The 27,968-nt window shown below is 34.9% G+C and overlaps 1 protein-coding gene across 2 annotated transcripts in view; it reads right to left on the reverse strand.

The window, feature by feature from the left end:
* Positions 1-408: 408 nt before the first annotated feature.
* slc12a2 (solute carrier family 12 member 2) overlaps positions 409-27,968 on the reverse strand; it is a 94,715-nt gene continuing 67,155 nt past the window's right edge. The window contains exons 13-27 of one of the 2 annotated variants that reach the window (XM_069187219.1): positions 26,503-26,604; positions 22,536-22,691; positions 19,945-20,044; positions 17,952-18,063; positions 15,033-15,173; positions 13,350-13,456; positions 12,547-12,626; positions 11,226-11,369; positions 8,973-9,020; positions 8,352-8,474; positions 8,105-8,216; positions 7,395-7,481; positions 6,936-7,071; positions 5,452-5,519; positions 409-4,424 (exon numbers count right to left, since the gene is read on the reverse strand). In XM_069187219.1, coding sequence (XP_069043320.1) covers positions 4,289-4,424; positions 5,452-5,519; positions 6,936-7,071; positions 7,395-7,481; positions 8,105-8,216; positions 8,352-8,474; positions 8,973-9,020; positions 11,226-11,369; positions 12,547-12,626; positions 13,350-13,456; positions 15,033-15,173; positions 17,952-18,063; positions 19,945-20,044; positions 22,536-22,691; positions 26,503-26,604 — 1,652 coding nt within the window. In that variant the 3' untranslated portion in view covers positions 409-4,288. The remainder of the gene's footprint in view (positions 4,425-5,451; positions 5,520-6,935; positions 7,072-7,394; positions 7,482-8,104; positions 8,217-8,351; positions 8,475-8,972; positions 9,021-11,225; positions 11,370-12,546; positions 12,627-13,349; positions 13,457-15,032; positions 15,174-17,951; positions 18,064-19,944; positions 20,045-22,535; positions 22,692-26,502; positions 26,605-27,968) is intronic. The other variant, XM_069187220.1, reaches the window with a different exon arrangement.

Here is a 27,968-nt window from a genome sequence, read left to right on the forward strand (position 1 = left end):
GAATAAAATTCAAAACCTGACTATCAGTGAGCTATTAACTTCTGATCACACGAACAATCTGTGAAGATTAGACTAAAAACCAAATAAGCAAGATGGACCAAAAGGCCACATATTGTGGCCTTTATTTATTCACTGTGTCCTATCCTTCTTTCGGCTCTGAAAACAAGGCACTGAACCCTGGGAGACCATGTGTTCTGTCCTGTTCGACTGTTGAATGATTTCTGAACCCACATTAGACATTGCAGGTCAGTCAACTTACTTTTTGTACACTATTAATTTGACTATACATCTCTACATCTCAACTTGAGATGAGTTGAATAAAATTTTAAGATTTACATGATAAAACCCATAGATTATAAACAAAGTCTTAACTATTGTAAATAAACAATAAGGAATCATACATTTTAATTTGTTTCATTCATTTTCTATTTATTGCAATAGATGTACAAAGTATCTGTAATCTTAAATGTTAAAATAATGTTAGAAAAGCATATTTGTGACAGTTACAGTACAGTGTATATCAAAATTTTACAGTTTCAACCATTTAGGTAGATCATGTCTACCTCACTGGGAAAAAAAGAAAAAAAAGACTTTTAAAACACTTAACATATCTTCTTTTAAAAGGTATATATAAAAGATAGAAATGTACAGAAAGACTGAAAAAGTTAATTAAAAAATTAAAAGAGCAAAATCCCAACATAAAATCAACATGCAACTTAACTTAAACTAAAAAAAAAAAAACTAAAATAAATAGTCTTACCCAGTTTATTTTTCATTAATCCACTCCCTTAATTTCACTATTAGTTATTTACAGGTTAATTATGAATTACACAGTGCAAACTAGGTAAGTTTTAACAGAATGACCAGTGCTTTTACTTCATTAGTTTTAATGTTTTACTACTGACAGATTTTTAAAAAATAAAACTTTGGCTACAGAGACAAACTGGTGGGAAAATCACCGCTAGAAAATGGAATGACCATATAGTAGCCAACAACTGCTCCGTTTGAATGGAAAATAATTGTGCAGTAAAGGCCGTATTATATGGTAAAAAGACGCTAAAACGTATTCTAGAATATTATCTACTCATTTAAACACCTGATGTGTATTCATATAAATGGATACACAAGCACATAGACATATTTCATTTGGTTGTAATGTGTGACAATCACTAGCAAGTTATGCAACAGCCTCCACCCCATTTGATTTTTATGGTTTTTGACATGTAAGACATTCACGGTGGAATTTGTCCTAGTTTAGATCATACCTGTGAAAGACTGTGTACTGCACAATACACTTAATAGTTGCCAATATTTGAAAGAGAGAAGAGAGATCTTTAAATAGGTTACTTGGTAAATTGGTATCCACCTTGCATCTAGAAAGCTATACAACCCTTCTAAAAAAGTATCATGCTCACTTTCCAAAAAGTTTAATGTCTCCTTATGTATACAAGTTCAAATGTGTTGATGATAGCCTAAAAACATTTAAAAAATAAAACATCAAGTATGTAGTCATTAAATTAACCAGAATATTAAATGTTGTTATTTTCTTTTTCTAACGGACTTGGAATATGTAAAAAAAATATAAACAGAGAGCAGAAAGAGACTGGTGTACGAAACAAGAGTCTAGCACACCATAATCCCAGTAGCCACTTGAAAAAATGTCAAGGAGGCTGTCTACTAACTTTAACCTTGCTGTTTTCATATCTAACCTTCACTATAACTAAACATTGCATCTTACCAGCCACTTAGTTGTACTTCCCCATAAGAGCTCTGCCCTAGACTAGGGGGAGTCGAATTCCGGAATGCTGTCTATCAGAGACATACAATAGCCTATTTTGCAAGGATTCAGCGTCAGAGCAAATTAAAAAAAGAGGAAGAGATTACAGAACACAAAGGCAACACACAGTATAACATTCAGCACTATGTGAAGTTAAGGGCAGAGGAATTCTGCACATTTCTCAACAGTGACTTCAATAAAAGACCCTCTGCCCCTCATCCCCCTGACCCCTCCCACATAATGAAGCCAGCTTCTATTATGCTCAACTCAAAAAATGGTGCATTTTCGGGCAGATTAGAGAAATTAGGTACAATCTTCGAAGGACAACCTCTTATCTGGATTGTGGGTGTATTTTTGTTTAGAATGGCCAACAGCCATGCAAAAGCAGCCAATGCAAAGCATAACAAGAACCGCCTTGGATTCTTCAAAGCTTTATGAAATTACAGAAGGGCAGGAACTTTCTCTGCAGCTATCAAATACACTGAGCATGAAAACTAATCTTGCTACTTAGATTAAAAAAGTGCATGGTCCAATTTAAAGAAAAAATACAAATCATGACATTCTTCATTTTCCTAGGTCACGACATCTTAATCCTTCCTGTCCTATAATGAGCAATATTTCTTTATTAATTTATTGTCCATTAAAGTTACGGCAGATCCAAGTCACACGTGCAAAAAGAGAAAAGGCTATTTTATCAATCCTCAATGCATCTGTTTACAGCAAAGAGAAATAAAAAAAAAACATTACCTTCACAGTTATGGGATCAACCTCACAGCACTCACCTTGCAATAAATAGGCAGGCAATACATACAATTTCAGCTCACCATCCTTGCTTCAGACCATAACATCTAAACCCACTGGGTCACACCATTTCTGATTTTGTTGGAAGATTCACTTGAAAATGACAAAAACTGCTTTTTATGACTTGACATGAGTTTCCGAGCTTCTGCTATGTATCAGCCTTGACAAAATTACAGTATTTGAGTTTAAAGATAGAGCTATTTTATTCTTGTTAAGAAGCCATGCCAAAAATGCACAACAACTTCATTCAGAGACGCGCAGATCTCATTTTCTGGAACTATATATAAAATCCAATGAAGCTTAAAAGGTGTTGGAATAAAACAGCACTTGCAAAATTGGAAATGGCAAGACAGCAGCTTTTATAATACACTTCACATGGACTGAGCACTTACAGTTTTCTCCATTTAGTTATCAATCAGCCATTATGGCTTAAAAAGGAAGTAATGGTAAAATTGAAACAACCATTATGCCAATGATTAAGGCAAATTCTAGATTTTTACATGTACCTTTGCATCTCTTGCTTGCACACCCAGTAATTTGGAATAAAACAATGTTTCCCCCCTAGCACACCGAGTCTGATGTAAAAACCGGCAGTGCTGTGGGAGAATTGGTAACAGTCAACCTACAACACGCAACCTAGGCCAGCGGAGGCCATGATGGAGCAAGGTCTTTTGTGAAGAGAGGTGTGAATGCCAAGTACATTGTATTTAACCAAGGATACCAGTTTACTTTCAACTACTCCAGCCTGAGTTTTCAACATCATCTTCTTTTTGGTTCAGAACAATATTCTTTAGCAGCTATGTTGTTGCCTTCCACTGTAGTTTTAGATTGTGTTTGCACACGCAGGGCGGTTCAATGTGACAAATGATGCTGATTTTTGCCAGGACTATGCCTGCGTTGGATAAATCATGGCAGGATTAAGTGATTGGAGCTTCCAATTTGTTGAAATGCGTGCTCTCTACTTATTGTGAATGGAGGGCACTGTCAGAGAAACACATTTCGCTGACTTAGAGCTCAAAGGAAGACAGAAATGGAGAGGGAAGAATAAAACACTAAAGCAGCTTTATGCGAATCAGTGGAAATGACTGCTAATTTAAGCAAGTCCACTCACATAAAATCATGTTTTAAACAAGATATCAATCAAAAAATATATCTATTATAATCAGGGTGTTATGCTTTAAAGTTTGGTAGTAGTTTAATTTATGTGGAAGGCACCTCAGTAAGGCTATTAAGTTTTTGCAAACCATTCTGCATTATTTCTCCCAACAGAAGAAAACTAAAAAGTGTGATTATTATTGCTGCTTTAAAAGTAGCAGAAGAAATAATTATGAAAATATAAGAACAGTATGAACCACAACTGTTCACTGTTTTTCCAGCTGAAGAAAGAAGGAAAGGAAGCAGAATTAACATTCAATCAACCAGACCGCTGGAATTTTTTTTTTTTAAGGGTGAAAAAGGCTCAATCTGGCATCACCATGACCTGCAAAATGGGAATGTGATTCTCTCTTCTGTCTTACACCACCTCTCCACTGGATGGCACTAGTGAGAGATCATCCGCAGACTCCAAATGCTTCTCCCTGCAGTGTCAGTGCAGTCTGTGTTTTTCCTTGTATTTTATTTATAGAGTTTAAACCGTTATAGTCTTTTTAAAGATTCTTCTAAAGGTGCGTCTGGCCACTGGTGCAGAGTGTCGCAGGGAAGGCGTGTGCTTCAGGAATAGAAGGTGAGCACACTCTGATGGTTGCCACGCACAAGAAGGATGGGTGGCAGTTGCGTGGACAAAGTCTCCAGCCAGGCCATGTAGAGGGCACTGGACACCGCTCCCTTCCTCGCCAGTGGCATGCTCCTACAATTCAGAAAGGTCCACCATGAGCTTAAACGGCAGCAGAAGTTCAACAGTCTAACAACAGAACACTCTTTACTTGACTCTACAGTGAATCAATAATGATAAAATATCAATAAGAATCTGTACTGTTCAAGGGGTGTATGACCTGTTTTTTCCCTGAAAAATTATATTTATTATATTAATATAATAATATATCTATTATATTTAGACATGCACAGGACAAGTTCACAGAAAACTTCCCAATTCCATTCGATTTTTAACATTTAAGGTTATCCCAACACCATTTAATGGACTTTAGTCAACTGCGTGAAGACCACCAATAAACTTTTGGTAGAAAAGGCACTAAACTATTGCAGACAATTTAAAAACAAAATGAAAGAAAATGTGAACGACTGCTGATCGTGTGCCTGCAAATGCGGTGCACAGATGGCTACATTTTAAAATTAGAAACAGAAAAGGCTGTTGGAAGTTCATAAAATCCCTGAGGTGCATGAGATAGAAACATTCATGGAAATACACAGCAATACTCAGGATTATGTTAATGTCTATACCAGCATGTCTTGGTCTTCATCAGAGTTAAGAAAGCATCAGTGCACTCATTAGACATTTTTAACATACTTCTGAACGTGTCCAGAATTTCCTGAATGTCAACCGAGTAAAAAAAAAAGGTTTAAAAATCTTTTTAAAAAGTTAAGAGTGTTTTAAATGTGTAATTGCACCTAGCTGGTATCAAATGTTTCTTAAAGTTAAGAGCCAGTTCGTAGTGAGAGGTTCATAATTCCTGGAACAACTTTTTTATAGCCTGTTTATCAATAGATAATCAGGATTTCTTTGATAAGAAATGTTATGTACTGAAAAAAGAACAAATTTCAATATCAAGCAATAGAGGAGTTTACTTATCAACGAAGCAAAACTAAATGCAAATGGAAACACGTACAGTTGTGTATATAGGGACCCTAAATAAGTAAACAGAACACACCAAAGAGGTTCTTTAATAGCACTGACACTTTTGAAACTTATTACTTACATGACAATGAGGTTTGCTGTGCTTGAATGCTCTTTCAGCAATTCATTCAACCTGATCTGGCGCTGGGTCTGAAATATTAAACAAATATAAATAAAATATTCATACTAGTATTAAATTAAAATTTGCAGAAACAGGGTGACCTACAGATTAACTATTATGATTAAACAATGGAACAATAAGGCCTTTTTGAGAGCTATGAAGCACTTGTGCTGTACAGAATGTGCAGGTGACTCATGGGGCTCTGAAAATAAAGCGATACTGATACGAGGGCAGGTGAACTGCACTGTTCATTCAATAAAGGAAATAATACCACAAAAGAGACTCGCAGTGTTATAAAAAAGATCTCTGCTTCACTATATTGGAATTAATATTGTCACTAGAATGATGCCTAACAAGCTTGGACTTAATTAGCCAAACAGACCTTGAACAGGAGCTGTAAGAGCTGATGGCCCACTGTATGCAGGACATTAAATAGTAATGTCTGAGGTCTATGTGCAGGAAAATTATTTAGTAATGTCTGAGGATGTTCAGGGGAACTGCCAGGTTTTGTGGTGAGAACAAAATGGCAGCTGGGCAACCATCTTACTATAAACAGGAACAATGTCATCTTTTAATGCTATGCTAATATGTTTATGGTAATTAACCAAATGAGTTTTAAACAGCAAGAGCTAGTGTTAACAAAGAAAATGGCAGTCAGACAGGCTGACTTATTTTATTCAAAAGCCCCCTTTTGAGATATTTATCCTGGTCCAACTAGAATTATGTACATCTTTAATATCTGGAGGTAACTAAAGCTTTTGAGCTTTCAGTTTGAGTAATGAGCTATGTTTTTCAAAACAGTTTATAACCTGTTCTGGGTGTGAAAATCCGCACAGCAATTTTCCAGGTGTAAATTTCAAAAAGCTACTTGCTGCTGCAATTCAGCTGGTCTTATGGTTCATAAGAACATTTTGAGAGGGACTGTGAACATGCTGGTCAGGTTACCATCTTTTGTAATTTTTGTAATAAACTAATGTTTTATATGCTCCATTAAAGCCACGTAGTAATATACTGGTAATATGTTAGGTCTCAAAAATGGAAGCTTTAACTTTTTTTTTTAGTTAAAACAGCGATGACAGGAAATCCTTAACAATTCACAGACAAAATATGTTTAAATCTTATACGACTATTTTAGTTATTATGCACCAGAATCCTTACAATATATTAAACGTACACACAATATTTTCAGAAATTGTCTTAATCTTATACAAATTCAAGTTCTCTGCAAAATGCACAGCTATTTTTGCAAAAACACATTTATTGAAATCTTTATATTAGTTCTGGGGATTTCTCAACCAAAAAGAATTCTACTTTTGTAAATAAAAAATAATAGCCAACAATATTATACAATTGTGAAACCAGATAGATCTCATAACTTTTGTAAATTCAGAAAAAAATATGATGTCTTCTTGGTAAATGACCCTCAGGTGTGACAGGAGCCTAACCTTGGCCTTATAGAGTTCCAGCTCATTGTCAGTGATTCTCCAAGGCTCATCGTTCTTCAGCTTCTCTGCTGCCTCTTGCTCCATTTCATCCTCATTGAGTTTGTAAGGTTCTATCATTTCTTCAAAGGCTGCAAAGCTGAAATAAATGCTCTGATGTTATCTACGTGTCTATCCATTTCACTTCAGAACCTTTATATTTTATATGTTCAGCATTCAAAAAATTTATCTGAGGATATTAAAAATCCATATCACTAGGAATCATTCTACATGAAGGCCAACTAGACTTTCAGCACTACATACATGAGACATTATTCAGAGATTCAAAGGAAAACTTTGATATGTGACCATTTTTATAACCTCTTTTTAATGTCTTTTCCTGGACAAACAAAAAAGGCTTCCTAAGCCTAGCGATATAACAGGAGTATTAACTTTAAATGAAATGTTTTCCAAAAAACTTACTTTTCCTTCTTTGGCTTTGTGTTGATATCCCCAAGGACTGTGATGTCGGAAAAATCTATCCTGAACTTGCTAAGCAGAGTTGCCATCCTGTTATAAAATTGAAAAACATCAAAGTGCAACATACAATTTTATACCAAAAATATATGAAAAGGCTTAAGATAGGTCAAAGAATACCTTCCCCAATATGAGCGAAAGAAAACTGATTTTTTATACAACCAGATGTGAGATCAGGAATTATTACCAGAGGGGGAATAAACAGAGACAATGTACATGAATGTATGCATTCCAGTACTGCATCTACTTTACTTTTGAATTAAAATAGCTAAAAGTATCCCTTTAAAATAAGCTTTTTTTCCCCAAAACATTATGTTGAGTCTTCTGGAAAGAATGTGTTTCAGGAAACAATTATCAGTAATATCAGTTCTTTGTCAACAAAACTTGCAATAATTCAGCTCTATTTTACAATGTGAAATATGCTTGCTTCAAAGTTTAGACTACAGTATAATTTTTTACAATTTTAAAAATTGATTGAAAGAGAAAAGACTAAGGATTTTGTCATCTTTCTTTGATAAAACATAGAATGCTTAAATGAATACAGTGTATACTGTAGCTTACTGGAATAAAGTATTTTCAACTACGCTTTTGCTTTAAGAATTAAAGCTTTAAAATGTATCAGTTCACACCTTATATTTAAAAACACAAATACTCACGTTCTTCGATCATGGTCAATCCTATTGATTTTTCCACCAATGAACACACGAATCTTGCAGTCCTTCCATTTCTTCTTGTTGGTAATCAAATATGGGATCAACAGAGTCAAGCCTTTGTAATCACATTGAAAGGCCAATGTTAGCAACCCTACAAAGCACTGATTTATATTGTCTACAACTGCTAAAAGCAATATTCTCTGAAAGATATATTACTATTTAATAAATGATCTCTGGGGTGCTTACTTACCACCATCATCAAACAGCCACCAGACATCTACTGTTCCCTTGCCCTGTTTCCTCTGGAACTGTGTGCTGGCCTCCAGCAGTTTCTGGTCATTAGCATTCAAAGGCGTAGTAGGGCTCTTTTTATCTATAAATCATAGAAAACAAAGCAAACAAACTAAAAGTGTAAGATTCAATTTCTACAACAATGCTTACTTTCTGTTTTCATCTGTATAGCTGTATATACAGTCAGAAATGACAGACAATTGATTATGGAGTAAAATATTGTAACTTCCATTTTGAACATTTGCTTTGTGACACATGTATCTCTGAGGATTCCCAAAAACCAAAGACTACAACTGTCATGAAAGCTCCAGTTCAGTCAGCTAATAGTGGAGGCGATAAAGACCAGAAAGGGAAAAGAAAAAGTAATGCCGACGTTGTCACAGCAGAGAGAAATAAGAAGTTGAAGTTGATACTGAAGTTGAAGTTGGTATAAGACGTTGATACTGCGCTAAGGGAATGGAAACGTATGAACAAAACAGAAGGTAAAATGACAAAGGGAAAGCAAAAAGATTGTCTTTCCAGGAAAGAAAGCCAGGAGAGACGCATCAATGAACGGTAAAACAAAAGGTGGGATGCCTGCCTTTTTTCAACAGTGGCTGTGTTGGCGCCTTGCCTTCATCATCTTCGTCTGGACAGTATTTAAAAGACACAAAATGTATGTTAAAGTCTGGTGCCTTGTCAAGGAAAAACAGGACAGTGAACAGTATATATCATCATCATGTTTGGTCGGCGACATTCAATAACAACAAAATTATTCCAAACAAAAACATGAATGCTACGAAATTCTAAAACACTTGATTTCCGAAGAATAAAAAATAATTGGAGTTAAATGATTACATTTGTGTTGTGATGGTTGTATTTCACTGGTGCATGTTTAGTGTGCAATTGGGAATAACCCAAATAGCACATAAAAGCAAAACAAAAGTAGGAAATGCATGAAAATCAAAAAGGGGTGTTGAACGAAATTGGAAGTTTTTAATATTTTTTGAAGGAACAAATAACATCCTTGGGGTTAAAACAAGCAGTACACACCACTGGTTTATAATATTTACTACTGATTTATAGTTTATTCAATAATAACAGCCATGTTAAAGTATTTCACATCACACAACAATGCAAAAACATTCTATAAATAATCCCTTACCAGGTTTTAGAGACTTTATAACAAACTAATGGATTCAGCAATAACATCCTATACAACCCAGACAATTTAATAAATGTAGCTCAAAATGGTCTGTGAAGACATTTTGTTACTGTAAAATTAAACTTTTGTAGAAGAATACTTTGAAGTTTTCAACACTATTTAATACTGAGCAAATTCCTATGCGTTGCATCACATACAGTACTTACCATGTGCTTAAGGACATGCCAGATAGAAGGTCTTGTCCACAAACAAATGAGAAGGCCTTGAACCTGCTATGTGGCCTGATAAATTTTGTTTTAGCAAAATCAAACATCTGCTTGACTTGGTCAAATACAGGATTATATAAATTGACCAAGAATTCAAGACCATAGTATTATTGTAGATAGGCAAAAATAGAGATTTCACATTTTTTTAATACCAATTAAATTAAAAATAATAAATTCCTCCTTTTATCCTAGATTTATCAAATGACCCATAGTATGAATGGTTCACTGGCTTATGATAAATATCTGTTCAAGTCATGTGGTTCTTGCCACAAAAGGTCAAAGCAATTCCAAGGTTACACAAATTCTCATCGTTCGAGGAAGTAATTAATGAGGAATAATTTTTGGGTCTATAAACTCATTCTGACTGTAAATTATAGGCTACACTCGAAAGTATCGGGCTTTCAAAATTCAGGGAAAGGCTTGCACTGGGGGAGTTTTTCCTTCCGTTTATTTAGGACAGATTTATGATTAAGTGGGACGAACGAAAGCTGTGCGTGTTTTAATGCAGACGTGTAGAGGAGGCCAAACTGAGAAATAGGAAGGTCACATTGTGACATAAGACAGCTATCTCTCTGAGGGACCAAAGAAAGAGGAGTTCACTGAAGTAAACATGTTTATACTTCACGAATAAGGAGGAATGCCTTTGGGAAATAAAAACACAAGAAAATATACTCCTTTAGTTCAACATCCTGAAAGGGGATGTTGAACTAGCCCAAAATACTGAGAGGGATATACAGTATATCCCTAAATCCATGCCATTTTTAACTACATCTTCTTTTTTGCAGCTAATTAAAACCTTCTTCACAAATGCTAAAGCATAGAGTGCATAGAGTGAAAAGTGTTCCAAACAAAAATAGTTAATACAGAAGTACAAACCCAACACTTAAATAAAATTACTCTTATTGTTTGTTCCATATAAGCATCAGCTAAAACCAAAAGGGAAAAAAAGCTATTTGGGCAATTTGCTACCCATTGGAAAAACAGAGTCTTGATTATTTCAGTCTAATGTAAAATATTTTATTATAATACTAAAATAATGCACAAAGATGTATTCTCTGCTTTCTTACAGTAGTCTCATATACTGGAACTATCTGAACAAAATATTATACCCTGAGATGTTATCAGAACTTACATTTACACCACTTAAAAAAAGTGGCACAGAGTTTTGGAATCTCATACATGTTCCAGTCCCTTAAACTTGATAAAATACCCAATCCATTTAACAGAAGGCTCCTGCATGGGGCACATACATTTCCTAGGGTTTACAATTAAGAAACCATTTTTAAAAAGTTTACCTTGAACCCGTTCTGAAAGACTATAAGAGGTCCACAATTAAACAGAAATCATCCAGTTTTACATTCCTACAGATTATCTATGCAAAGAGAGCAGAGTGTGGTGCTGTTTTACCAAAAGAAAGTATTACCTTTTTGCACAGCTGGGCTGTTGTGAGTGCTGGGAGCTTTAGATGAAGGTTTAGAGGAGTCTGCGTCAGAGTCTTTGCCAGATTCAAGATTCAGTACAATATCCTTGATCCCCCCAGATTTCTCCTGAGATGACAGCAGCTCATCTACAAGGGAGAACGAAGTTGTGCTATTCTAGTGGGAGTCTACAGTGATAAAATGAACCTAATAATTCTTAAGATGAGTCTGTGCATTTAATAAAAAATAACTTAAAAGGGAACAAGGCATTTAAAAAGCAAATTTAGAAGGAAAAAAATGAACCACCTATTTCAGAGATTTCTCAAAAACCTCCAGAGCTTGAACCTTCCTTCCCAGATTCTAGCCTGGTGTTTTCATGTTAAAATGACCGTGAATATTATGAAGACAGTTTGAGATTTGGAGAAATTATGCTTGATTCCCTAGACAGACTTGAGAAAAAATGTGCAAATCACTCAGCTATAGATCATTAAAGGCCAGGTCAATTGAGTCCTTTCCCAGCTGAAGAAATGGAGTGTCATGGAGAAATAAAATGTTTCACTAAGACCTATCATGAATTGAAGCTTTGCCTTTGTGCAATAATGAATCTAGATTTGACATTGTTTATTCTAATAATAAAACATCTCTTAAATTACAAAAGCTTCAAACAGTGTTTTCAGAAAGAACTACATAATCTTTCATTATCAGATTTTATCTAAATATGAATAGCTTAAATCAATATCATAAAGCATGCAATTTTGAAACACTTACAAACTACAAAACTTGCATTATTTACAGCAATTATTTCGTTTTCTATTTGCTTAATTATTTATTTTTTCTAACTCCATGATTCAGAAATTTTTTGCTTGATGTGCCATTTTACATCTGAGCTAAAAATAATAAAACAAATATCAGATAAGCATACAAATCAAAAATAAAAGGTCAATCAGAGGGCAAAGAACTTTACATCACCTCTATGAAACAGCAGTGTATTTTCAAATAGTTAGACAAATGTGTTATGTTAGGCCCTTATTCTCTGTTAATATTTCTAATATATACTGTAGATATCAGTGCTATTATTTGGTGTTTCATGCACAATACTTCATAAACAAGCTTTGCCAGTTTAGAAGAAGCTGCTGTATTTTCATCATTAACCTTAAGACTTCACTTTAGTGTTCATATTTTCCTGAATATTTAGATAGTATTGGATAGCATTTAAGAAACAATGGATACAAGACACCAGATACAGTATAATGGACAAAGACGGGAAAATTAGGATATTCTACGCTGATCAAAGCAATAGATGGAAAAAAAAACCAGAAGACCAACCTTGACCATGAATATGGGAAACATCAAGTCCTTCTTTCAACCTTAGGATAACTGCTCCATACTGGAAATCAAACGCATCACTGAAACACAAATAAATTTCGTTTGCGTTTCACTTCAGGATGTGGTTTTGACATGGAAACTTCAACAAGATACAGACCTGTAAACATAATGCTAAATTAAACCCTAATTGTCCACGTGTAGAACAAATAATCTTGAGAACTATTCTAAACGGAACAAGGTTCTAAAATTCAACTGTTACAATGGCTTCCATATGCCACCAAAACTAAAAAAATCTGAATTTTGTTTCAGACGACGTTTAGATAAACTGAAAATTTCCGAACATTTGTTCAAATTAAGGGATTCTTCCTCACAAAGTCCTCTAAATTTCAAAAACGGCACCAAACTTGCAGGAATAAAAATACACTTGGATGTCGTCTACACAGCCCACTGGTCCTCAGCTTTACCTACCTAGTACTGCACATTCTTACTTAGCAGACACAGAGACTCTGGAAATGACCTTATGATAATGTGTTTAAATATTTGCACTGTAATAAGAAAGGGATTCTAGAAAGTGCTAAAATGCATTCCATGAGTAAACTCTCCCAAATCCCTTCTAATTGCTTTTTGCTTTTGTTGAATAAAATGTCAAATCTTTCTGGTTAAACAAATTACAATGTGAAGTCTGCTGTGCTTTTCCCTGTACTGAAAAACCTACAACAGAAGAGTACCTAAGACAAGCTCTGAAAAAATAAGTCACAAAAAAACACAATATACTACAGCTATATGAGATGCATTCTACTCACTGAATCATGTTAATGTAGGTTTCGACATCTCTCATATCACCTTCTCTCCAGTTGTTCTTAAAACCTACTACCAATGTATTTGGTCTCAGTCGCCCCAGGCCTGCAGCCTGAAAAATAGATGTTTGAGTTGAGTGTTATAACAATTTGCAGGGAATCTAGGCACTACCATCACTATTCTAGATGCATTTACAACAGAAACCAAATAAGTTGAATGATGCTTAATTAACTGTTATTTAATTCCTTCCATGGTGCTACTGCAACTAGTACAACACCATGAGCAGGTTTTGTTCTTGGTATCCTCAAGGTGATTGTACATTTACATTTATTAATCTATATACAGAGGGTTCTCAATTTATGTGAGGGTTGCATTCTGGAAACCTGCTTTGTAGGTTATTGTATTGTAACATTTTATTGTATTGTAAATTTTGCGTAATTTAAACAAATTTTTCATATTTAAAATAATGGTAAATACCATAGTTGCGTTCCGCACGCGTACGTTTGACCCTATTTCCACCCTATAGGCGTGAATGATGGGAAATGCCATACGCTAAATACCTTCAACACATCAACTTGTAACATGTATAAAACAAAAACATAATTAACACAGACATGTATACGTAAAAATACATAAAATATTAGTAAGCATCAGTTATGTTTTCTGTAAAGGGAATTTGAAAGAGAGAGTGAGAGAAAATGAGAGAGAAAAATTATTCAATGCATAATGTGCTCTCACCACGCTCGTATTGCGCTATCACATCTAACTACATCTCTAACAAAATAGACTTTCCTGCACACTTTGCACCACTACTGGCACTTTCACTCTTCGCAGGATGCTTGCCAGCCATGTTGAAACACAAATTGCACACAAAAATAATGTTTACGGGGTAAAATAACACTGTTGAAACAGAACTGCACTTGAGACGACTATACCGTAGTATGCCATGCGGCAGACTGAGGCCCGAGACAACAGCATCACAGCGTACCAGTACTCCTAACTCTCCAACGCGACACTCGCACCATGAGCATCGGGCGGCCAACGGTGTAACTATGCGGCACGCATTATTTAGAACCGTGCTACTTAATTTAAACAAAAAAATATGGCGTTATTTTAAATATGTGTATTTCAAACTCAGGTCAGACACGAACCCACTGTAATTTCTCCAGACACACATGGTTTAAGATCTTAAGTATTTTATTTGGAGATACAGAAAAGTAAAATTTGCACCGGAAAAAAATAGCTGAAAAACATTTTTTTTTCAATTTCAAATAACTTGAACCACAATATTCTAATGAATACAGGTATTATTTGCATATAATCAGTGTATAGAAATAAATGCTGATCAAAATGTACTAATTAACAGTCCTCAAAGTGCATTCACAGACTTTTTTTGTTTTACTAAGGGGATGACAATGACAAGTTCTGTCCCCATTGAGAGAGCAATTATCTTCAGCTCCCTTCCTGGGGCAGTCATATTGAAACGTGAGCAAAAACTTTGCTCATAAAACATTGGAATGTCAATAAAATGTTATTAATGTCACCATTATCATTAAAAATATTCATCAAATATCCAAAATATTTTCCTTAACATGAGCCTACAAAAATAAGCAAAATATTTTCCCTAACATGTTGCTACAAAAGCTAATGACACAAATTAACAAGTCAACTACTGGATCAATTCCTACCTGTAACAAATACTGAGCTCCCTGTCGTAGGTCCTCTGCATAAACTGGAGTGTAGAATGCCTTGGTTTTGTTCTTCAGAAGCCAGCGCTGGTATCGAGTCTGGTCATTCGCCAATTCCCTGAAGTTATGCCTGCGAGCACTCTGGGAAAACAACAAGACTGTTAAGTCTCTCAAATGCAATACACATCAGACACCACCGCAAAACACTGGATAATAACTTTCTGCTTCTGATTTTAGTCTACAACTTACAGTGCCTTGCGAAAGTATTCGGCCCCCTTGAATTTTTCAACCTTTTGCCACATTTCAGGCTTCAAACATAAAGATATAATTTTTTTATTTTATGTGAAGAATCACCAACAAGTGGGACACAATTGTGAAGTGGAACCAAATCTATTGGATTTTTGAAACTTTTTTAACTAATAAAAAAATGAAAAGTGGGGCGTGCAAAATTATTCGGCCCCTTTACTTTCAGTGCAGCAAACTCACTCCAGAAGTTCAGCGAGGATCTCTGAATGATCCAATGTTGTCCTAAATGACTGATGGTGATAAATAGAATCCACCTGTGTGTAATCAAGTCTCTGTATAAATGCACCTGCTCTGTGATAGTCTCAAGGTTCTGTTGAAAGCGCAGAGAGCATCATGAAGACCAAGGAACACACCAGGCAGGTCCGTAATACTGTTGTGGAGAAGTTTAAAGCCGGATTTGGATACAAAAAGATTTCCCAAGCTTCAAACATCCCAAGGAGCACTGTGCAAGCGATCATCTTGAAATGGAAGGAGTATCAGACCACTGCAAATCTACCAAGACCTGGCCGTCCCTCTAAACTTTCAGCTCAGACAAGGAGAAGACTGATCAGAGATGCAGCCAAGAGGCCCATGATCACTCTGGATGAACTGCAGAGAACTACAGCTGAGGTGGGAGAGTCTGTCCATAGGACAACAATCAGTCTTACACTGCACAAATCTGGCCTTTATGGAAGAGTGGCAAGAAGAAAGCCATTTCTCAAAGATATCCATAAAAAGTCTCGTCTAAAGTTTGCCACAAGCCACCTGGGAGACACCCCAAACATGTGGAAGAAGGTGCTCTGGTCAGATGAAACCAAAATCGAACTTTTTGGCCACAATGCAAAACGATATGTTTGGCATAAAAGCAACACAGCTCATCACCCTCAACACACCATCCCCACTGTCAAACATGGTGGTGGCAGCATCATGGTTTGGGCCTGCTTTTCTTCAGCAGGGACAGGGAAGATGGTTAAAATTGAGGGGAAGATGGATGCAGCCAAATACAGGACCATTCCGGATGAAAACCTGTTGGAGTCTGCAAAAGACCTGAAACTGGGACGGAGATTTATCTTCCAACAAGACAATGATCCCAAACATACAGCAAAATCTACAAAGGAATGGTTCACAAATAAACGTATCCAGGTGTTTGAATGGCCAAGTCAAAGTCCAGACCTGAATCCAATCGAGAATCTGTGGAAAGAGCTGAAAACTGCTGTTCACAAACGCTCTCCATCCAACCTCACTGAGCTCGAGCTGTTTTGCAAGGAAGAATGGGCAAGAATTTCAGTCTCTCGATGTGCAAAACTGATAGAGACATACCCCAAGCGACTTGCAGCTGTAATCACAGCAAAAGGTGGCTCTACAAAGTATTAACGCAAGGGGGCCGAATAATTTTGCACGCCCCACTTTTCATTTTTTTATTAGTTAAAAAAGTTTCAAAAATCCAATAGATTTCGTTCCACTTCACAATTGTGTCCCACTTGTTGGTGATTCTTCACATAAAATAAAAAATTTATATCTTTATGTTTGAAGCCTGAAATGTGGCAAAAGGTTGAAAAGTTCAAGGGGGCCGAATACTTTCGCAAGGCACTGTATATATGTCAATTTTCCCTCATTACATAACTCATTTGTTAAAACCTTTACCTTTTAGAATTACATGAAACTTAAGAAATCTCACAATCCAGTATGCTTTATTTGAGGGGAGCAAACAAGGTAATGCGTGCTGCTGGGATTAAAAACTGGTAAATGTGTAGTAAAAGTAGAGCACTAATAGGGGGTAAAACGTTCAAAGTGGGGTGATATCATTTGAGGTGTGCAACAGGGATCTGTCTTAGGATCACTGCTCATTCTAAATTGAACAACAAACTAGATTCAGGTGTAATTAGCAAACTAGTAATGTTGGCAGATGATGCCAAAATAGGAAGTTGAGCAAACAATGCAGAAGCTGCAAAGGGAATAAAAACAGACAAAATTCGGTACTGGAAAAACACTTGGCAACTTAAGTGTGGACAAGTGCAGAATATCATAGAAAGCAAAAATATCATTCTATAGCTGCAACATTGGAAATTGGAAGTTGTATATGAAAGCTCCAGTGTTTATGTTAACATTTTCATCTTAATGTCAAGAGGCAATAAAAGACAAATAAATAAATTGAGGGTATACAGATTATACAATGAACTAGTAAGACCTCTAAAAGAACACATGGGGACTTCGGTGAAAGTGATTTAAAATCTAAAACATAGCTGGTTAAGTACCAATTTGAATTGCCATTAAACATTAGTCATAAATGTTTAATGACATAAATGACAAAAGAAATTGGCAGCTTTCCTTTTTGGGGTGATCCTCATACTTCTAAAAAGGAACATCAGTTTCTTTGCATCTAAATTTAGTTATTGTTGCTGATCTCATAAAATAAGATTTGCAAACTAAACTTCAAACTTCATAACCTAAATCTTCAAATTCTGTGGCAACCACCTCACAAATGGCTGCTATTTGGAATAATAATTACAAAACTACATGGACAAAATTAAGTGCTTTCAGCATGAAACCCACCAGCCTTTTAGACTAGAGAGCTTCAGCTTTGTTCAGTTACTCTCATCTAAGTCTTTACTAAAACACAGTCTTGACACCTACCATCCGGACATGTCCACAGACCATAAGCCCAACGTTTTTAGTAAAGTCATGAACTAGGTTGAGCAGCGCAGGACGAGCATACGGATAGCCAGTCATCACCAAACACTGGGGTCTGTGGGAAAACAAAAAAATGTTAATATTGCAAATGACAAGGTTTTATTAAGCAAAGAAAACCCTTCTGTGTACTTGCCAATGACAAGTTTTCATTGAGCTGAAGGGATGGTTACCAAGAGACAAACACACTCTGCTCTCTGGTAAAACTGATACTGCACATTTACGACAATGTTGGCCTTTTCTTAAGGATTATTGAGTTTTTAACTAAAAAATCTGAACAGAAAAGTATTTGTAAAAGTAGTACCATAGTTAATCATCATTAGTAAATCATTAAACTTTTTAATAAACCAAATTAAGCAAAATTAAGCAGTGAAAAATGTAAAAAAAATCTTGGCACTGAAACTACCAAAGTTAAGGAAGAGTACATCAAAGCAAGGATTTATGAAATACTTAAGATGACGAACCGTCAAACATAAGTGAAACATTTAATTATGAGGACATTTTAAGCAAATACTTAATCCTCACAAAAGCACATTGCCATGGTAACATCTGGGGGTGTATATAAGAAAAGCAGAGGTCAAACTAAGTGAAGAGCACTGAAAGATTGCGTTGAATTACAATTTTATATTTAATAAATAAAACCCAGAGGATTTGCATGTTATTTCTTAGAAATCATGAATAAGTAATTTGTGCTACATAATTTGTAATTTGTGCTACAATCACGCAGACACAGAGAACCTCTTAACACTATCATGAAAACCAAATTATTATTTCTAGAATTTCTATTTTCTAGAGAAATAATTAATCTATAGTTATTCACACATCGTCATCTGAAGGCTGTTACATTCTTACCACACTAATATAAGCTTTTGGGGATTAAAAAGATTTTCATAGTTTCAGTAGCTTTTTTCTCCCTCAACTTAATTCTGCAGTGAATGGTCAGATACTGTTAAAGTAGTGCACGAAAATAAAGCATAGAAAAACAAAGGCTACATACTAATACAGTTTTCTGAATAGTATGCTGGGAGCTATGTTGCTCATGACATTTTTTTTACATTGAAGAAGTTAAGGAGAAATTAGAACTTAGTAGGTTAACAACCTAAGCAAGTTTCTTAAACTGACTTTACTTTAAAGTTCGACTTTAGAAACGAATTATGCCTGATTTAAAAAAAAAAACATCTATTTATTCGACCACCTATGTATTCCACAAGCTCTTAAAGATCTATTAAAGCTTTTGTAAAATGACAGGATTTATTTGGGACAAAAATAGACATACAAGTCCTTTAGAGAAACTAATAGAAGTTAGTTGTGCAAAAAAGAACAGAGATGAAGACATAAGGAATTAGGCCAGGTTAAAAACAAAATATATATAAAATATATACAGTAAAAGGGTATTTTGGAACAGGAGTACACGCTTTCTAAGCTGTGGCAATAATATTACTATTCTTAATGGTTTTAGGTTCTATTAGATATTAATACTGGCTTCTTAATGCTTCACAGGCTTCAAACTCAGGTCAATCTATGGACCAGGGCAGGAATCAGTGCCCTGAATTTGAGCAGGGATAGCACTTCAATTTCATGTATAAATATTCCAACAAAACTAATACAAAATTGCTGAAAATGTCCCGGACCTTGAAGTGATACACAGCTTCTTAGAAAAGCAGCTTGGCAGTTCTAAGCATCCAATTGACTGAGAAACAATTTTCACTGTTTTCAGGTTCATTGAACCAAATATCTATTCCAAAATCAGTTCCTTTTTGTGTCTTGATTGCATTGTGTTGTATTGTGTCACATCGTATTAAACATATGCGAGGTTAGCCAAGACCTCTGTAGGTGTATTTTGTTTCATGAAGGGGAATATTCTGTATTCCGAGTGGGAAAACTCCTGCATGAAAGAAGGTACGTGTTCAGGAACTGCTTGCATAAAACTGTAAATGACCTGAAGTTCTTGATGTGGTCCTCCACTCCAGTGAGGTGTATGCAGTGTGAGAGAGCCTGGTGGTACGTCAAGGCTTGTGTGGAAGAGCCCCAGTTGACATCTGTAAAGCAGATCTACATCAGTCTTCTCCACACTGCAAGTACATGCTCTTAATGCACACGCAAATAGTCACTTAAAAAATATAAATCAAAACAGATGGCATTTACTTGGTACATAAACATCAGAATTGTCATCACTTCCTCCTCAAGTGTTACATCTCTAACATTTAAATGGTGGGTTTAAAATTACCCTGGGTGGTTTAGCCAGTTGTATATTGTTTATGTACAGTAACCAGCTGCCACCACATGTCCAATGGTCAATTACTTAGGACTAAAAACATATTACATAGAGGTGGTCTGGTTCCACTGCCAAAAACAATTAAGAAGGTCAGACTCAATAAGAATCAAATAAATTAGCTGTAACAGAAGAAATTGAAAACGTTTACTATGCAAGTGCGTGCCTGTACAGTACATGTGTTGCATATAATATGGTAACTTTTAAGGAAAAATGGAAACATATGTCCCACTAGTGTATTCCGGTGAAAGCCATTTTTATCCATTGATAATAGTTTAAAGATTAAATCTTCTAAACTAATTTCCTCCTTCTAGCAATAGCAATCTAGAAAACAATTCTAGTAGATTTTAAATTTCAGTATTTTAAAAATATTCTTAATGTATAAAAAGCATTACTTCATTAAACTCACACTTTTGCACTCACCATCAATATTTACAGTCTTTAATAATACAGTAATTTTTAGAAGATTCATAGATGAAATCTAAAAGATCTTTCAGGGAGAGATGGTGCATCATAATGCATCCAAGCATACTATTTTAAAAAAGTGTTTCAGGAGAGACAATTTATGATGCCAAATTATATGCAAATACACAAACGGAAATGTTCTCTCAGAATCCGAAATTAAGAGGTACATAATTTAGCAATTACTGCATTACCTTTCTGCAAAAGCAACAGATGCTTTTAACAATCTCTTAAGGATCTTAAAAAAATTCAAGCCTTTTCCTTCACCTAGAAAAACCTGCAGACTGATCACTCAAGCAATAAAAATTCAAAGGGCAAAAAAGCTCTTAGGGGACTTGAGAACCTGACACCATGAATATGAAAAACATACCAGAAAAGCATACAATGAGTCATAAAAGCCTGCAGATTTCACTCCTGCTTATGTTGTGGAGGGATGAGAGAGGGCATAACTAGGAACACATAATCTTATGCTTTTATGTAAATCATTAGCAGGTAAGAAGAGATGAACAACATATTTAAAAGGACTACAAGAAGATGTAATTACTCAGGAGTAATTAAATACCTCCTGTTTAAAATATCAAGATAGTCCAGATTTCAGCCTTAATCAGAGTTAATTTTAGTTTTACATTGATATTTTGTTTATCTGTCAAGTTCTGCACTTGATCTTTGGTTTAAATCCATACTGTGCCCACTATTTAAGGACTATAGAAGGATCGAGGGGATGGGCCACAATAAAGACCTTCTCTAACTTTGTTAGTTCATTTTTTAATGTACAACAAAGGAAGCTGGCAAACATTACACCTAACTTCATACAACTTTAGTTTTTCAGTCACCCTCAGCATTTATAAAATAGCACAATTTCAAGTTATGAAACGCTATCTCCATTAATACATTAATATTTTTTCCCGATATATTGTTACTATTGTGGTTTAAACAGACTAGTTTCACTGAGTGAAAATGCTTTGCAAAATTTCAAAACATACTGCACAAGCTTTTGAAATAGCTTCTAAAAGATGGCGTATTGTCTGCTGAACTGCAGTTTATCAGCATTGCACTACTGTAATTTTTAAACGCTGAATTTGTATCTGAACCCGTTTTGTGTCATGGCCAGTCACATTACTGAGATTTAGGTCACAGCCTAACTCCCTATTCACTTTATCTAATAATAAAGCTTTCATTTGGATGCAAATCATTAATTTATTCTGCTCTAGAAGGCCACAGATACTCTGATGTTTCAATAATTATTTTTGCCCCCTTTTCATTATTTGTAAATTCTGCTTAAATATTGTTGTGAAAGCACACTGGGTGTAACTCCTTATTTGCATAAGTGTTGCAGCTACATTGGCCAGTAATAAGGAACAAACAGAATGTGGGAGACATATTTTATTACTTATACCCTGATCCTTCGTCACTAAATACTCAGATCATGCAAGGTACCCTGTATTAATTTGTACTTAAGTTTATTTAGTGCTATAAATACAAAAATATTAGAGTGTTAAAACCCCTGTTTATTTCTTTTAAAAATTGTAATACTGTGTGCACTGTAATAAACACATATTACACAGCAGTGTACAGACAGTGCAGACAGTAAACAAAATACTGCTACATCTTTATTATCTCTAACTTACCATTTCTGATTATGTCTAAAAACAAATATATTTTATACAGTACAATAGCCTAACGGTATAAATAGAACATTTTTACACACAGTATGGAAGAAAAAGATCTAAACACTCAGGTATATCTCTGCATTTTTAATGAAACAGATGGTGTTGTACCTCCAGTAAATTTCTTACCTGGTTTCTTATAGCTGACATAGATATACAAGGCCATGACAATGACATTTGTCAGCAAGGCTGCCCACCAGTTAATAATGAACATCACCACACAGCACATAATGGCTCCAACCAAAGAGACCCACTTGTTGTAGTACTTGAATCCAGGGCGCCAGCCTTTTGATAGAAAAAAATAAATGTCGGCATTTCAGGACTTCTGTAAAAACAGTATTGCTTCACATTACTGTTAAATAAGAAAAGATAAGAAGCATTTTGTTCAAAACACAAAAAAGCAATTGGTAGGATAATGGTATGGTATTGTATTTAAAAATACAAACTAACACACAGACATTTTCAAAGCATTTTGCTCCAGGGCAGATTTGCTCCTCTTTTTAACCAAATCTAAATGCAAATGATTAAGGATATAGTCTTATGAAACAACTTAGAAAAGTGATTTGAAATTTTCTGGAATTAGTAAAATTTTGCACTAAAAAAATGACAAAGTTAGAACTACAGTTAGAAATTAGATCCTCTATGTTTTGTTAAAGGGAAAAAAAGCATCAAGGATAACACTAAAAATTGTTTTTAGTTCAGGAAGAGTGATACTCTAATACTATGTGCTACTTAATCATTCTATTAGGTTGTTACCAACTACTAAGAGTACAGCAGATGGCTTAAAGGGTATATTGGGTGTAGATCGAGAATAAAATATGTAGTATCCTACCTTGCTGCTTTGACACTATTTTTAATGAATAGGTTTTTTTTGTTACATTCAGCACAGTACCAAACTGCAAAATTAGCAATCTTCACCTTGCAAAAGCAGCACTGAGTAATGTCTATCCAGGTTCTGTGAACATCCCATAGAGATCAGGAATAGGAATTTGGCACAGTAATTGCCAAATTATGTAGATTTTTTGTAAAAAACAAACTGTGCACAGCATGAGATAGCTTTTGACAAATAAGACTGGCCATTTTCTGCTTTCACAGTTAGTACTACTTAATCGGAAAAAACAGCTTAAATGACTTCATGTATTAATAGATGCAGCGAGGACAAGTGTAACTGTTACTGTATACATAGCACACAGCACATTTACAAGTATGTATACTTGACTTGAACTTTATTGCTATATGTAACCGGTACATGTACTGGTACAATGGAATTCTTAGTTACAGAAAGTAAGGAGGTCACACTACAGCACAAAGTGTTGGGCAAATGTTAGGTAACGGTAGCTCAGCAGGTCCAACACTGACCACTGTTCTTAACATTTACACTTAGAACTATATCACTGCTGGCTCCGTTCTTGATTGTGAATTTATTGGTACAGCATTGGGGTCTAACGATTTTCTTTAAAATTTCATGGCAAAAAAATAACAGCACACACAATTTTATATAAGTAATAGGATAATTTAGTCTACAAAAGACAGTAATGTGGAACCTTTCTGTAAATCAGAAATGTGTAATGTGGTGGATAATGTACACATCTGAAATGTGATTTTTCAGCGAGATTAAACAAATTAGTTTTTGGTTCAACCTGTCTGACTAACCAGGTTTGCAAACTGTAAATAGAAGATGTAATCGACATTGGTAAGCACGTAATCCATGCCTTCTCTAGTTAAACTGAGAATTTCTTTTAATATTGAGTGATAATCAAATTCACTCTACTTGAATAAGATATCATTGTAACAGACTGACATTAAGCATAGCAAACCCACAAAAGTAAAGATAACAAAGAGCAACATTCTTTTGTTATTTAAATATGATCTGGAAAAGACTGGTTTACTCTTTATTACAATTTTATAGATGGATCCTTAAAGAAAATTGCATGACTCGGACAATGTCTCAGAGCTCCAAGTACACTTAACCTGAAAGTGGGCATAGCAAGACAAAATATAATAGTGGTATTTATCATTAACTTACATGCATAGTAGTACGTGCAAGTCTATGAGAACTTTAACCTTATGTATTATTTGCTTTATTGTCGATAAACTCCCAATGCTCCCTTTAACAATGCATCTTTGACGTATAAAATATGTACCTGGTCTTCTTCTAAAACTTTGGTAAAAGGGGAAAAAATATTCATTATTTAAACAATGTGATAAACACCACATGAATAATCAATAAAATGACAAATAAAAATGTCCCTGTCTCTTCAAGTAAGTTCACATTCTTATTTAAAATTGCAGTCTTCTGACATTCACTCCATCTGATTGCTAATATATTTGACTTTTTTGGTTAGTAATCTTTTTAGCATTTTAAATAAATTTCATATGTGGTATATTTAGAAGTCATCAGTTAAATCACAATAAGTTATTGTGACTATTTTGAGAATTTTCTATAATGTTCCAAGTTACAAAGTTTTAATTTAAGAAGCACGAAAAATTACAGCAACAGAAACAAATGCAGAAAAAAATTTTTTAGCAACAAAACATCCTTGTTTCTTTTGCGCAGAATTCACCAAAAGAGGCTACTAATTTCAGCAAATACAGACACAGCTTACTTATTTTCATATAATGTTCAATTAATACTACAAAAAAGCTTTTCTTTGAAAAGCATGCAGTATATAACACTATTAATTAGTTAATGATAGTTGAATCCTGAGATACGTAAATTACAACTACATAGAGTAAAACAGTACCACCCTAGAATTTATATTATTTTAGTTCATACATTAAACATAAGTATTATAAACATGTTACTATTTGACTCTTTGAACTTGCATAAGACATTCTTACTTATTCACTGTAAGAGCAATAGATTTGGTACTTGAAATTAAGTACATTTCCCATAATCTGAATGAAGTGTGATGAAGAACTGACTGATGTTTTTAAAATGAGATCTGCAGAGCACAATGTGTCTGACCTGCAATGCTTAAAACAACCTTGTCACACTGTGAACCAAAAAATACCAGAAACCAGAGAATTAAATTGAAGTTTTAAATACAACATTGCTGTAACTGAAGAAACTCACACTACAGCATAAGAGGAAGTAAAATCTTTAAATGCTTGATCTTAAGAAAAACACAGGTTAATAACAGTATTCAAAGCCTTTTTGAGTTTGACTGTATGAGTTCCTGACACTGTATGATATAAATAACTGCGTGCTTTTCCTCAATTATGTGACAAGCTCATCCGTGCCAGTTCTTCCATTCTGTTCATTAAGATACCTATGTAACTACATTTTTTTTTTCCTGGAAAGGTCTGACAAATGGCCTTTGATCCAGTTGCCAAAAACGGTCTTCTCTTGGGACATGGCTCCTCCTGAGGTTTTCCCCTTCATACAATAGCAAAGGGAAATAACTGAACTAAAATAGCTCTTTTTCCACACAACATGGAATTGTGTTATTCCATTTACTATCACATCACAATTCAGAGAATGTGAAGCACATAGGTACAAAGGTTCTATCCTTGTTTAGGCTGTGAATACGTACAGGCTATACTTTGCCGTTTTATCACATTTGCTATAAAAACAGTCTAGGTCAACCACAAATAAACCATCAAAATCTACAAAAATGTTACAACTGTAGCAATTGACATATACAGTGTATCTATAACAAACCTACAATTAAATATCCATTTAAAAACTTAAATTACACTTAAAAAGTCACATTATATACTTGTGTTTTTCAAAAGGATTAAATATTTGCACATTGCATATGCAAATATTTAATGAATGGGGCTATTTCCCTGCATGATTACATCAAATCTTGTTTATATATTGTAGCTGTAGTAAAAAAAAAATGTTAAAAAGAGGTAAATAAAGAACTGGCATCCATGTTACCTACAGAATTCATTCAGATCCCTTTCTTCTGTGAAGACACTCTAATACTGTAATAAACATCCAAGGCAATAAATCCTTATCAAGACTTGGACATTATGCTAGAATTTATCAGTGTGAAAAGGAAATGAAAAGGCTCCTGGAAGATAAAACTTTGTGAAGGCAAGTCATTTCAGTCTGAAAGCCATTTGTGACATGCATTTAAGTTCCTACCTGGAGACTTGGCCAAAGACGCATGGAATACAGAGAAGTTGATTAAGGCATAAGAGGCCAAGAAGAAGTTGGAAATGATGGGAGCAATGGTGTTCAAGTCACCTGGAAAACAAAAACAAAGACCTTTTTCCTACGGTTCAACTCATTTTAAGACAAACATGGCTTACAAGAGAAATGTAAGATTGTTTTATCGGTTACCAAAATGAGCGTTATTCATGGGATTGCCATAATATTTTCAAAATACCGTATCAAATGTTTCAGCTGTCCTAAACCAATCCACAACAAAGAAAAAGAAAAATCAATAAAAAGGCATATCCACTTAAGAAAATTAAAATGTCCACAGGTTGTATTGAATGTGTACGTGCAAACATCACTACTATGTTCTGCGAGCGCACTTTCATCGATTATTTTATTTATCAAGGTGATGTTGTTAAGAGATTTACTCTTATGCGCACGTCAATGAAATATACATGCAGTCACTACAAACCTGACTTCAAACAGCTGTGTTTGCTGTAAACCTGTTAACTGGCAATCATGAGCTTGAGACAAATCTTCATATCAATGTGAAATTGTCATGAGCAAGTTATGAGCCTAATTTAGCACTGACTCACTCGGTTGAGGTAACAACACATTTGTCTATACAGATGAAACTACGGAACAAGTACTCAAGGAGCTGGTGCAAAAGAAGTGAGGAGGGTAAGGAAAAGGCATAAAAAGGAGTGCACCTTCCATGTACTCCATCTGTGCAGCTTCCATATAGATTCAATCATAATTGCCTGCTACTACATACTGATCTTTTAATAGCTTAAATTTAGACTTTTTCTTGATTGCAAAATTTCCCTCGGGCTTATGTTACACAAATAATTGTGTCATATTAGTGCCATTCCGCCAAACTATGAACATGACAGAAAAACGAATAGATCCTAATGTCTATCAATGACTGAATATAAACTGTCTTGACCTTACTTCAGGTCTGATATGCACTCAAATGCAGTGATTTACTATAATAAGGTACCCAGTAAAAACAATTGCAGTGTACCTTGGGGTCTTTTAATAAAACCTAAATCCTTAAACTAAATCTTAAAGGACTTCAACAGCCTTAGCATCATCTCACAGCAAATACCAGTAAATTATTACAATACTGAGATTCAATCCAGAATCAAACAGATCTACAAGTAGATTTCTGACTCGGGACAATAAGCCTTGCTCAGTATACTTCAGAATTTCACAAACTTAATGCTGAGTCTCTGCCAATTTCATACTTTTGTGTTCTAGCGACTGGATTATAATCACTGTCTGGGGGTGTACCGTACAGAAAACAAGTTGGATTATTCAACCAAGTCACTGGAATTACTGCTGGTGGAAAAGGCTGTTTGGGGTCATGACTGTCCCTTTTCGACTAAAAGGAAAGAAAATGTAAACCAAACAATATCTTCCTGCTGTGAAGCTGTTCAAACAAATCCATT

Source organism: Lepisosteus oculatus, chromosome 3, assembly GCF_040954835.1.
Source record: "Lepisosteus oculatus isolate fLepOcu1 chromosome 3, fLepOcu1.hap2, whole genome shotgun sequence".
NCBI classification, from domain to species: domain Eukaryota; kingdom Metazoa; phylum Chordata; class Actinopteri; order Semionotiformes; family Lepisosteidae; genus Lepisosteus; species Lepisosteus oculatus.